Below are 14122 nucleotides of genomic sequence, written 5' to 3'. Positions count from 1 at the left end.
TGAAATATTCAGCACATCACCGATGGAAAAAAAGAAGTGTCTGTTAAGTTCAAGAATTGGCAACCCTTGGTCTTGGTTCAGTTAACCAGAGTTGGTGAAACCGTGCCTACGGAAGTCACCGAAACATCCATCACATCACAAACCAAAGTTTGTAAAAAGAATTGAGTGCTAGCATGCAGTTTTGGCAATTGTGAGTAGCATTTTAACTGCTGCCTATGTAGCTGCAGAATAATTACAACTAATTCAGAAAAAGTAGTACAAAATTTGAAGGTACTCTACTCTATCTTCCTCTGCATGGTACTAAAAACTGTGATGATTCCAAGTGCTCATTGTCTTGGTCCAGATTCTGTAGCAGATTTATCAGCCATTTGTGTTCCTAATTGTGGTACTGTAGCAAACTAGCCACTCTACCCACATACCAGCATTCGTAGGTTACAGGTAACATGTAGTTATAAGAGTGGTTTAAACCACCTCGCAGAAGTTGCGGATGTTGTTCATCAACTTTATTTTGAGATGGACAGGGAGTTTCATCGCCACGGGCAACACTCTACCCCATAGCTGCTGGTGGTGTGAGGAAGGAAATAATGCCCCATGGAGTCCAAAATTGCCAAAAGAGCTTTGAGGGCAGGCATTCGTGGGCTCGATTTAGCCATAGGCCAAGCAATTTTAGAGAGGGACAGGAGTTCAGATTATTGAGAGGTGCGAAAATGGCAGTTTGGAAAGCTCGGTAGTGTGGCCAATGACAAAGAATATACTCTGGGTCTTCTACAGCACTGCAGTGACAGCATCTTTGAGAGTCAACCTGCCTCATGTGGTAATGACACTGAGCTGTATATGCCCCATTGAGTCACAGTCCATGAGTCACAGTGCACCGTCTTGGCGAGAAGTGTTTTGTTGCATCCAGAAACCAAGCTCTGGGTCAACATTGCTCAGTACAGACGGGAGGAAAATATCAGTTGTCCATTGACAGGAAGACTATTTATACAATCCATTGATGTGTTGGTGAACGAGATCTGCTTTCTACATGACCAGTAACAGTCCTTTGCTATATTTCACTGTGTGTCTATCTGTCACATCTTTCGTTTAATTAAACACTTCCCTCATGTGACGGTGTTCCCGGCACAGTTTTACCTTGCTGAACCACTTTTCGCGGCTCTTATCATACATAACATTAGCGGTTCTTCGTAGGCTGAGGCCGAGGAAAGCAAGAGACGATTACATGATGTTTACGTGATTACCGTCGTGACAAATGGTCGACACAGCAGTTTTGCGGTACGTTTTATATGTTGCTCCTCCTGGCCATTTTTCACTACCCGATTTCCTGTCCAAAACAGCTACGACTGCGTCAATGTCACTTCACCCATGAATTCCTTCATGAGTTGCACGCACGTGTTAGCACACCAAGTCGTTACACATCTGAAAATTACCTGACGAAATCGGCAGAAGAAACATATGGTTTATTAGAGCTTGCAGTGATTATCCTTTTTATGCAGCACATCCCGCAACACCATACAGCTCCGTCGTTACTCCATTTTCTTAAATAGCCTCGTCCCCAATGGTAGCCGAACGGCCGAACCGCTGAAACGTTGTTTTCCTAGTATTCATACGCGTAGTTATTTAAGCCTGTAACTTAATGGCACTAAATTAATGGATTATTGAGAGATACATGCTGAATACGACACAGAATTGCATAAAGACTCGTTATTCTGGGGTGCGACCGTCTTAAACACTGATTTTCTCACGTAAAACCATGCTTAACACTGGACTGCATAGACCTATTGTGATTTATTTTGACAGCGTGAATTTCAAAGGGTTGGATTTTGAAGGGTGGATTTCTTAGCGTGGATTTCAAAATTTTTATTATTAAGAGTGGGTAACAGGGTACACTCGAACGTACTGCGGGATAATACATTGTGCCATATCACTCCTCACCGGCGGAGAGCGGAGCAACGTAGTACGCTCCAACGAAAGCAGATATTCAGCCGGCACACGCATTATTCAAGAAGCACACGAGTGCAAGGTTCAGGAGGCACACGCATTATTCAGCGGGCACAAAGCCGTTTCATACCAACGTGACGGCTTTGTACCTGCTTAAATTTGGCGATGAGGCAACCTGTGCTTGCTATTTGGTAACCGTTACGGCTGCTTCCATACGGTTACGGATGTGTACCGGCTGCACTTTCTGAGGGAACTTTTTCAAATAGCACATGTCCGTCACAGGATTTAGAGTGTAGCTATAAAGCCAGTGAGAGTCTGGCGTGTCCTCTGCGCCACTCGATGGAAGTCGCTTTCAGGGCGGTATCGAATTTTCCTGACGAGCGAGTGAGGGGGAATGTGAGCACGCAAACGTTGGAAGTGCCGAGCCGTTTCACGTTCATGTAGAACATCAACCGGGAGTTCACCAGCTTCATCCAGTACTTGCCGTGTTTCAGCCATTCTTTGAACTCCGAGGCAGCGACGAATGCTTCGAGCAAACAGGGACCGAAGGGTATTTAATGATGTTGTTGATATCCTGTGCAGAATAGGAAGACTGTAAAGCACAGTCGCCCTCACCAACGCCGCGTGAACTGCGAGCAGGGAACGCTGATCACAGCCCCATCTTGAGCCAGAAAGATGTTGAATTGCGGGGAGCCATCGCTGCACTTTAGTTTCAATGTGTTTAATGTGGCGAGCCCCGCGTAAGTCCGAGTCGATTACCACACCAAGGAAGCGGTGGAAGCGTATACCGGCTCGAGCTTCTCGGCAGCAACCCAAAGAGGTAAATTGGTCATAGCGTTGCGCATGAAAGGGAGCTCGACGCATTTTTCGAGTCGGAGGTCCATCCCAAGGTGCGTGAGGTACGTATGTACATTATGTAGAGCGAGCTGCAGGCGGCGTGTATGGCTGGGCGTGATTTTCCTACTGTCCAAAGGGCGACGTCATCTGCATACACGGAAAACGACACTTGGCGATGAATTACTGATTGGAGGCCGGCCATCACCACATTAAATAGTGTCGGACTAAGAATACTTTCTTGGGGGACTCCTTGATGAACAGGATGCTGAGGGCTTTGGCCTTGGGACGTACGGACAGCGACAGTTCGGTCCGTAAGGAAGTCCTGGAGCCAGATGAGGAGCCGACCAGATACCCCAAACGAGCGCAAGGCTCACAGCACACAAATGTGCGAGACGGTATCATATGCGCGCTTGATGTCAAGGAAAACCGATAGGACGACTCGCCGAATAGCACGAGCATGTTGGACTGTAGAGAGTAGGTCGAGAACTGGATCCATGGAGCTTCGGTGGAGACGAAATCCAGCCATTTCTTGAGGGAACGCACGTTATTTTTCGAGCCATCAGTCGAGGCGATGCAAAACCATTCTCTCCAACAGTTTTCCCATACAGCTTGTCAGGCTCACAGGGCGAAAGGAGGATAGGGCATTTGGGGGCTTGCCTGGTTTCAAGATGGGAACCACCAATGCCTCCTTCCAGGTAGGTGGTAAAGATCCTTGTTGCCAAGGCGTATTATACACATGAAGGAGAGCTTGGAGTGACCGCCCGTCAAGGTTTCACAGTGCGCCATAGGTGGAGTAGGGATTCAGTGATGCGCGTTGCGGATCAAATGCGGATTTACCGACATTGCATCCTCGGGTAGTGCGGGTATACCCACATCGCATACTGTTGGTTGTAGCTGCGGGTGGCACATCCGTGGGTGTGGTGTGGGTGGGGGTACGAATTTACTCGTACTGAACTCTAAATATGTGCGCGCGAATATTTGATATACGTGCTTTGAAGCTCCTTACACACACATCTTACCTGTTTGACTTGCGCCGTTGTAGTCGATTACATTATAGCCGACGTCAGTCAAACCTTGCAGATACGCTCGACTGAGCTGGCTTCGAAATGGCGCGTAGTTGTCAGGCACCTCGCCAGTTTTGCTGTGGTACGCTAGAAATGCGCAAAGCAGTCTTCTTAGTGGTGACAAAATGCCGTAAAGCGCAGCACTATAGGTAAATTGGTGCAGTCCAAGGTAAAGCAACTTGCCTTCCTCGTAAAACTGAGAGATCTCGAAGCGTTCGATGGACTTGAAGTAAGGTAGCACATCATCGTAGGCCCAACCTTCGGCTCCGTTGGATGCCCAGTCATCGTAGTCTCGTCTGTTCGCCCGGACGAACTGCATCGCATTGATGACGCTTCCGCCACCAAGAACACGCCCACGAATGGTCGGACAGCTCTGCGTTTTGAGCAACTATTTCATTTGCTTTCATGGCACAGGATATTTTATTGTGGTGCACACTTAAAGGTAAATGTCTGGCAACAAGGTTGTGTGTCCAATTTATTAAGGTGAACGTATTCCTGAAATTTCATTAACAGTTGTCAGTGAGTGAGCTGGGTAGTTCACGAGTCTGACTATGTGCCGTGTTTCTTGCTTTTTTAATATATTTATTTACCTATGTGTTTACGCCACGTCGCCAGAAGGCGGTCGCGGTAGCGGGGGGTACACTATACACATAAATGTATTTACATTACATATATTCATACAATGCATTATGCACACCTGGATACATGCTATACAACCAAAATATTAAATTACATATATACATGGTGGGCATCTTAATCCCGGAAAATATTAATCACATCATACTGAAGCTGGATGCAACACTCACTTATTGTTTTTTTTTTAAAGAACACTTGAAAAAGTATGTACTACATACGTACGGTTTAACCTACTGATAGTGATCGACCCTTGGGGATATAAAAGTCGGAGGTTTTAAATATCTCCTTTGCCATGGAAGTTTTACCATTCGTAACATTTTAAAAGACGTTTACCATCAGTTGCTCCCACGAGCAAATAATATGTTCCACCCCAGGCGCGCCTAGACTTCCGATACACTCACCTCTCTTCTGATACAGTTAAAAACAAATCTAGCCGCCATATTTTGTGCCGTGCTTGACAAAGTTGAGGCGTATGAGCTTTGTCAATTGAGTTTTTTAATAAAATTGTTATCGTTAGAGGACCACGGAAAGGCTCGGAAGCAATATTCCAGGATGAGTAGAAATACGGGTTACATGCTCTGGGCTATCTGCACGTACGATTGCAGCGCGGAATCCTGGTCCGCGTGAGGTTCGCGGGTCAGGGAACTGGCTTCCCCTTTCCTCGGCAGCCAGCATGCAATGTCACGCCTTATACCCAATAGCGTGGGGGGGTCTTTTCTTTCCCTTTTTTTTCTGTTTTATGTACATGCCTCGTCCATGCCGAGTCTGTCAAAGACGAGTCGACCGCTTACCGTATTCCCTCACCGTAGGAGACAATTCTGGGCAGCCAATGAAAGTGCTCGGTGATCTAACGCACGAGGAGGTGTGAGAGGTTTCGCAGTTTTGTAAGTAAATTTCTCATGAGATACGCGCTTACCAGCGGAAATATTTTACGCGGCGGTTCTCGAAGATGCCAGGTGCCTTTCTTGCTCCGTTATAGTGGCATTGGGCTTCGTATTCGGTCTTCGTATCGCTCACGTAAACATAGATAGTGCGGTGCTCGAGCGTGATGTTTTATGACCTGTTTTAGACAAGACCAGAGCAAGATTGAGATTATAGCATAGTTCTGGACAAAAGTCTACGGAAAACTGTGCGGCGCATTCCTTCCTCAGAGTGCCATACTAGCAGCGAATGGTGTCGTACGGGCTTGCAGATAGGTGACTAGGTTTACTAGGCACATGTCTTTCATTCCCTTCTGCCCAATTCACTGCTAGTGTGGCATTCTGAGCAATGAGTGCGCCGGAACGTGTTCCATAAACTATTGTCCAGCACTGTGCAAGGAAGCAGGAGAGTTTCTCTGCTCGCTGAAGCTTCACGGCACGTAAGGCGGAAGGCTTAGTTTTCCACAGCCAGATGGGGAATATGTCTCTCTGCGCGGCTCCCATAGCCGAGGGAAGAAAGAAGACCTTGCACAAGGCGGGAAGAGATGGTAGAGCAGAGTAACAACACGTGAGGGGTGCCAAGGCAGTTTAAAAAAATCCAACACCCCGCAGTGACACAAGGCATCAACTATTCAGGCCCACAGCGTGGGTCAGGGAGTCCTGTTGCGCGGTGAAAACTGCAATTGGCAAAGCCACGTTTAAAGCAACAGGGGCGAAAGTGCAGGAGCGGTCTTCCTCTATTACCAACCTTCCCGAACCACACTTTCAGGGTGTCCTAGCCAGCTGCATTCTCGCCCCTCACTTTGTCAAAATTGTTTTGTCCATGGCCAAGTCGAGCCCACTAACGCTCTACGCTTGAACCACTTGTGACTTCTTTGGACACCGTAGGACTTCGCTCCTCACTGTGAGGCGACTCATTTGTTCCATTTCACCACATTACCACCAGCAATGGGGTAGCGTATCGTCCCTTGCAATGAAACCCCCAATCATAACCATCAAATAAAGTTGTTCTTGTTGTTGTTCCACTATGATACGTTTTCCTCTTTCCTTTTTTAATGGCAAGCCTCCTGTATGGCTAACCTTCCCCTTTTTTATCTAACCATTAAAGGGACTCTGACCAGAAACTGTGGGAGCTCTTTCGTACTTGTAGTCGATAAAGCACCCAACAAGGACTCTCCATGCGAAAATTCACGCATTAAAACCCCACGGTTTCTCTAAACTCGAATTTTAAACATTCGACTTCATCCGAGTGCAGCACGCCTAGCGTCAAACCGAGAAAACATACGTTTATATAGAATATCCACCCCGGCCCACCATCAAGATGACGTCAACACGGGGGCCACTCGCAACACCCACAATTGGCTCAAACGCGTCACGTGGTCACGCAATATCTGTCAATTTCCTTCATGAAATGGCATTTGTACGTTAATATGTTTTTGTTACAGAGCCTCAAAAAGAAAAATATACCCTGCATTTATCACCTGCAACAGTTTCTACGATTTTCTTTTCAATCTGTACACGGCGTTCGATATATGCTTCCGTATCCGGTCAGCTGTAATGGATGCCGTATGCCGAGCTTGCGAACTGCGAACTTGTGTGACTCCCGGTTCATCCTCTTTGTTCGGGTCATTGGGTTGGTGTTGGAGTTGGTCACCATATTCTGAACGTTTCACCTATCGTTGCGGTGTACTGTTCTTGATCTGCTGCGAAGCGACGAACCGCAACGGCAGTCACTCGCCTCAGCGAACTTCTGTCTGCTGCATCTCAAAGGAGCATGGGGACCTGATGATACCTTCAACTAAAAAAGGCAAATGTGCTCTCGTGTGGTCCTGACGGAAAAGTAGTATCAACAAGGTTAGCACATTTATTTTTCAGTTCCAAGTACGTTCTACGTACTGAAAACCATGTAGGTGCAGTCGATGATTCTCGTAGCTGTAGTGTAACGCGTATGCTTTCTTACATATCCCACAGAACCCTCCACTTTTTCGACCAAGTTATCGTTATGAGATCCTTCTGATGGCTTCTTACTAGGCTATGTTCTCCGAAGCATTGAGATGACGAAGCGTCGTGGTAGCTGCACCTCTGCCTTCGAAAGATGAATCAGTCATTCCACACTGTGCTTACTGGCTTTGTATAGAGTCTGCAAATCCGACAGACTTGGACTGCCTTTTCCAAGAAAGTTTGAAATGTAAGTATGTGTATATTGGTTTCACATATCCACCACATATTGAGCGTGTGTATGATTGTACTTTATATGCTACAGCGTATCAGCGTACATTATTATTCAACACGTAGTGTGGCAAACTCGACATCAGTCACACAAAGCCAACAATTGCCTTTTCTTCAATTGCTTATTTTTATCATATCATGTTTTTGTCTATATCTCAATTTACCAACCAACAAAGTATATTATTTTAGTATAATCGTCTGATATTTAACAAGTCACAGTTTTACCATGGTTTTGGCGCACTATAGCCCGAGTTGCTTATGCGTCATTAAATTGAATCATCGTCATCTTCAACTGCCATTATTCAATTGAAGTGCCAGGTGGATATAATGATATGGCAAGATATATTTTTTGCTGTCATCCTGGAATTGCTCATTTCAGAAGAATAGTCACCGTGAAGTTTGTTTTCGTTTTCAGAAACATTAAGAGGACTAAAACCAAACACTTTTCTTTCAGAGCATCCCTTATGCACCTGCATTTCAATTCCAATCTGTATTACAAGAATGACAGACCACTCAACAGAGATGAACATCTGAGAGTGAAAGAGCTGGAATGAAGATACGTTAATCTGTGTCAAAGGTTCTTAGTATGTGTGCGAGTCGAGGACATAGGTCTCAAGCTTATTCCTGTCTTCAGAAGAGGTGACAACTATGTTCCTTCTATCTATTAACCAGCTCCACTTTTTAGGGTTCCCTGTAAACTAATGGCGCACATCATGTACTACCACGTTGTCAACCAAGTTGACTCTGTCAATTTCTTTTTTTAAATTCCAGCATGGCTTTAGAAAAGGGTATTCAGGCAAAACTAACGTAGTGGAATTCGTTCACAGCATTTCAAACTGTCTTGATTTCTGGGTCCACGTAGGTGTAGTATTCTTTTTATTTTGTAAGGGCTTTTGACACTGTGCTCTACGCTCGCGTGTTGGCCAAAGTAGCCTAATTAAAATTTGATCCTGCTACCTGGATATGCAGTTTCTCAACTAACCGTAACTGTGGCGACAACTCGTGAGGAGAACCTATCATATCGCCACCATGCAGCATTTGTTATATTACAATCGCTTCACATTTTAATCTTGTCAAAAGCCAGGCCTTTTGGTGATCGGTCTTGTATAATTACGTGCCCCTCCGTTATGTAACACCACACCGGGTTCTTCAACCTATGAGAGATAAATAAATATATTGCCAAGTAAATTGTCTACAAGGCTCGTTATTCCATTTCGCCGCACTACCACAAGCAATTGTCGGAGTAGTGGTCCAGGGTATTAAGCTCGCCACTAATCATCATTCAAATAAAGTTCATAATGTAAAATGCTTTACTCAGAACACTGGCTTAACACAACAATTAAGAATAAAGAGAGTAAACGTTTCACTGCCTATCCAGGTGGCATCATCCCTCCAACAGAGAACAATCAAAAACAACATCAAAGGAGTCAAATCGGTGGTCCACATTCCTTTCATCTAATGTATTTCATATGCTATTTGGAGGGCACTGTGCCCATCAGGCATTTTGACTGTGCATATCAAGTTGAGTGCATAGAATGTGATGCAACCTACATTGGCGAGATAGACAAAAGACTTGGGACAAGACTAAAAGAGCCAGATGCCAGGGCTACAAATGCTTAGCTTAACTAAACAGGACCGAATCAGTCTACCACTGCTGTCCTAAGGGACATATATTTTGATGGTGCAGTAACCTTTGCCCATGACTAGCGATGGGGCCCTAGAAAGTTCTTAGAATCCTGCTTTATCAGGCGTGATGCTTCAGCCTGTAATACATACCGTGGCCCCCTATCGGATGTGTAAGATTCCCTCTTAGATAGGCTGATGTGCTCATCTTTGGCCTCTGTTGTACTGATGATGCCACCCGGATAGGCGACAAAACGTTTACGTTCTGTTTTTATTCGTTGTGTTGAGCGGTGTTTGCAGTAAAGGACGCTACATTATGAGGTTGTCACCCGGCTTTTGGAATATATTTTCAAATAAAGTTGTTGTTTTACAAAGCTCAATACATTGCAGAAATCATTCTTGTTGCCTATTGTTTTGGAGGTGCCATTCTTGCAGTCACATGAAGCACTGAAGGGACAATTTAAAAAGTAAAGACAGTCTGATTTATGTTCTTGCCGACATGGCACAGCGTATGTACGAGGTAGCTCCATATCAGAAGCCTGAGAACACGCAATTAGTGTGCTAGCATCAGATATGGTGTACAGCATTACATACTTGCTTTTGCTAGGGCAACTAAGAAGGGTGGATAGAAAGGCAGTTACAACCTGTTTCCACAAAAGACACTCAGATTCATTAGCAATTTCCTCCAAGAGAGCCAAGGCTTTTTCTAGATTACTAGAACATGGGTACCTGGTTATAAATAACAAGAATTCATCTATGAGAAGTCAGTGTTTCACACACCCTGCTTTCCATCAACACTATTAAAAGGTGTGACCCCCAAACCTGCACAAAATTCCTGGAGAGTCTTTACTGGACACTGTTGCTGTCCCTCTCACCAGGTGCTCTCTATGAACCCGATTCACAATTCTGGATGCACTGCCTGAGCTAACTTCAGCATGCTTTCCCAACACGAATGGTAACTGCTATGAGGAGTGTTGTACTTACTGAAAGCAACATGAAATGCTGTACCTTGACAGGTAACGTTGATATCCTTCTTAAGACCGTAGAGAGATGTTCCTTGCTCCCTTTCTTCCAAATCTTACTATCAGACGCAAGCCCACTTGCCACCAAGCCAATGAGATGTGCCTCACAGTCAGTGCAATCAAGGGAATCTATCACTGAGGCTCAGAAAAGCTGTTTTCCATCGGGATCTGATCCAGCACTGAGCCATGAGTAGCCCCGTGAAAGTACCAGGGTTTCTTCGAATTCTAGATGTGCCAGCATTTGTTTTCCTCCCCTCCTTCTTTTTCTGTAGTAGCTGATTACTTTAGCCTTGTGCTGCTTTGGAGATTGAAGATGTGGAGATGATGTAAGAGGTGGAACTAGGCTTTATGCAAAATGAGGCAAAGTGTGACTATGTACAAATCTTCTGAGAATGTCTATGTATCATTCACACAAAGAGAGGATACGTGTTACATCTTTTTCCGGTTTTGATATTTATTTATTTATGAATATATCTCAAAGGCCATTGCAGGCATTACATGAGGGGGGACATCAACATGGGTCACTTAACAAATACGGAAGTTACAAGGAACATACATATTTGGAAGACAAGACTCTATTTTTTGTTCGTTCATCAGTCTTGCTCAAGAAATTGTTCACTGTAGCAATGGTACACAATGTCACGAAAGGAGTGCTCATCTATCGTTCCGCAAGGCTCATTAAAAAGGACTAGTGTTGTGTTTCAACACAACATGTTGAACTCATGAACCATGCATCATCCTGAGAGCTATAGATCATCCTAAATACAGATGCTGAATTATTTTAAATGTGATAGACGAGCTGTGCGAAGAGGCACCCCCAGTTAGGATCTTGGGTACTTGAAGCCTGTGGCATTTTCTGTGGGAAAGGCTTGCCAGACCCTCTTCACTGCACAGGCTGGGATGACCATGATCTTGTTTTTTCCAAGCTTGTGCCATACTCACCTTGCAAACTGGCGATACGCAGTGTATCTGCATCGTCTACACAGATGTACATAAAATATAGTTTAGGCAAATAGGTAACCGGTTACAGTACAGTGTGTGTGCATTGTCATTTCTACATGTACCTGAGAGTAACTGCAGTTTACCTGCCCACACCTTGTACATTACTACACATGCTGTGTTCTTTTAGAACCCAAAATTGTTTTACTTTTCACTGAACCGACAATCAAAAACACTCAATATCGCTAAAAACCTACGCTAAAACCTTATGCACAGGGCAATACATAAAAACGTGACTCAGGACACAGCACACTGACAATTACAAAATTGCCTATATTGGTTTTCTCCAGTTCAGAGTCGTGTACTGTATAGCCTTTTTATGTGCTGCGCCCTGTACTGCAGTTTTTAACGACTTTATTGCAGGACCAAACCAGTTTTGGGCGCCCAAATTTTAACATCGTTCGACAAGGACACATGTGACTTACTTGTGAATACAGTCGCTCATAGGTTCGCGCTGCCCACGGAATTCAATATGCGACCTTCAGGACAGTCATATTGAAGGATAGAAGTTGGAAATCTTTGTGGGTTGTAATGCACTCATACTGCAGTCATTCGGCAGTGTTTTCGAGCTCCTTGCAGCACAAGCATTCGATCTCCTTTGGCATTATGACACACCAGCCACACCGGCACCACGAACAGCAAGTGCGCATTAGATATCAGAACACGAAATATCTGAGAACGTTTACATGTTCGATCACATGCAGTGTGCGTTAAAAAGCTCATCGCTTACCTGAAGACAGGCGACTCGTGCTGTTTGCTTCATCTGTAACTGATGTTCGTAGTGCAGTGCATTGCGTAGTTGCAAGTTCGTAGTGCAACTTCGTCTCGCATTCGCGGCATCGGCGACGTTTCGAAGGCCTACCGAGCTGTTCAGCACGCAGAATTTTCTTCTCGATGTCTCGATCGCAGAAAGGTCAGAAAGAAGTTCCGGGCTCGAAGTCTCCGCATTTCTGCCTTCGACGTCCATATTGAAGATCGCTTTCCGGGCGGATGCCGGCGCTCTCACAAACTCACTAACAACAGAACTTCCGGTCCGGGCGCCCAATGAAACGTGGCCCTCGTGATTTCGTCACGCGCACGGAAATTGGCGGATGTCCACTGCAAAGAGGCTAGATTTCGGCCCCGATTGCGCGAGTTGAGGGGGAAAAGCGAAGCCGGTTTTCAGCTCCCTGTTTGGCAAACTTTGCCTCCGCGCACAGCCAAAATATTTCGCGTGTGGCTTGGAGGCATATTATACCTTCGTAATAGATGCAAACGAAATATTTGTCGAACTTCTGGTCAGAGTCCCTTTAAACATACCCCCCCTCGCCTCATCAAACAAACAGCGCTTTAACGGGGTGCAATAAAAGTTGGAGAAAAAGATGTTGAAGAAAGTAGAAAAAAAATGGAGCAACGTGACCATATAATTGTATTGTATTGCATGTTGTAGTCTATCTCATTATTATTACTAAATTATTGCAAGATGCGTTAATTTCACTTCTGCGGAACTGTTCAGGGATACCTAACAAGCATACGTTAACGACATAACTAACAACATTATTTGTACCTCAAAAAGCTTCAAAGTCTCGTAACTAAAAAAAAAAACAAAAAACAAGCTCCCACCAAAAACGTGCGAACCTTCCTCCACCTCCCCCCCCAAAAAAGATTTTCTGCTACTTTTTCTGCCCTCTTATTCTCCTGTCTATCATACGTAGCCTGTATTCTGCGTACACCACGCGTGAGCAACGCGTAGAACATGGCAGCACTTCATGGGACTGTGCCCTTCAACTATTAACTCTGTGAACAAGATATCGTTCCCTGCAAATAGTTTGGTTAATTTTGTACCCCCCGATTGACGTTGTTTAGAAGTAGCGCATTTCCAGGCCTCTGACGCGGAGTGTAGACTATTTTAGTGCCGCATAACCACATCAGCCTGCGATATACCTATTACGAGTGGCAGCATTTGCACCTTCCATGACATGAGTACTGAAAATCTGCAGTGCAGGTTTCATGGCTTACGTTTCGAGGTTTAAAGCTCTTAGCATGAGTCAGAACCCCGTCATTACGTCTCCATCTGCGTCTTGCTGGCGGTTTTTCGCAAACAACATGGAACCCACTTAACAGGGACATGACGGGGACAATCCAAGTTAGCGGCGAAATTGAAGTATTGAAGTATCAGTTTAGGAATGCGAGGAGGCACGTAAAAAATCATGGGTTATCTATGGGACATACAAGGCTAATTAGTTAATCACCATGACACCACCCGAAAGCGAGTTTTGTCATTTTCGTTCGCTTATTTTCGTCGAGTACCGCACCTTTCTTAATAAGCTTAATTTCTTTGGACTTTTGCCCGGCATATATTGACATGTCAGGCGAGTTCCGATAAGAGTGAAAAAAAAAAAAAAGAAAGAAAGAAGAAGACAGGACCAGTACCGTTTTCCATGTTGCACCCAACTCACGACTTCTTCTTTATGCCTGAAAAGGCCACGAATGAATGCAAGCGAGTGCAATGGACGAAACGGACAATGGACAAAAGCGCTTCCAGCCTGCTCAATAAGCAAGAATTAGAACGTTCATCGTCTGTAATGCTTTTGTGATGGCGGCTGTGTTGCTTGTATGTCCTCTGCGTCATCTTTCTTTCCTGTGCTGTGTGCCAAACATATGCGGCTAATAAACCGACTGTTTCCGCGTCCGTATCAATGGCGTGTTCTCCACCGACACACCCTACATATATTAGGGGCGCTCATAACATCGGGTCAGAGTCGCGGATGTAATATGTTTGGCAGCGGCTGCCTGTCCGGTTAGATCATCGTACCAACTCGCCCACATACTCGGCATGTCCTGGTTCAGACTCGTAATATACGTATAACGTTGA

At 45.0% G+C, this 14122-nt stretch overlaps 1 protein-coding gene across 1 annotated transcript in view; it reads right to left on the bottom strand.

The window, feature by feature from the left end:
- LOC135385249 (glucose dehydrogenase [FAD, quinone]-like) overlaps window positions 1-14122 on the bottom strand; it is a 129093-nt gene that overhangs the window by 43283 nt on the left and 71688 nt on the right. The window contains exons 5-6 of the mRNA XM_064614454.1: window positions 4023-4212; window positions 3795-3926 (exon numbers count right to left, since the gene is read on the bottom strand). Of these exons, the coding sequence (XP_064470524.1) occupies window positions 3795-3926; window positions 4023-4212 (322 nt within the window). The remainder of the gene's footprint in view (window positions 1-3794; window positions 3927-4022; window positions 4213-14122) is intronic.

Source organism: Ornithodoros turicata, chromosome 2, assembly GCF_037126465.1.
Source record: "Ornithodoros turicata isolate Travis chromosome 2, ASM3712646v1, whole genome shotgun sequence".
Lineage (NCBI taxonomy): Eukaryota > Metazoa > Arthropoda > Arachnida > Ixodida > Argasidae > Ornithodoros > Ornithodoros turicata.
This window is presented reverse-complemented; position numbering and strand designations above follow the sequence as displayed.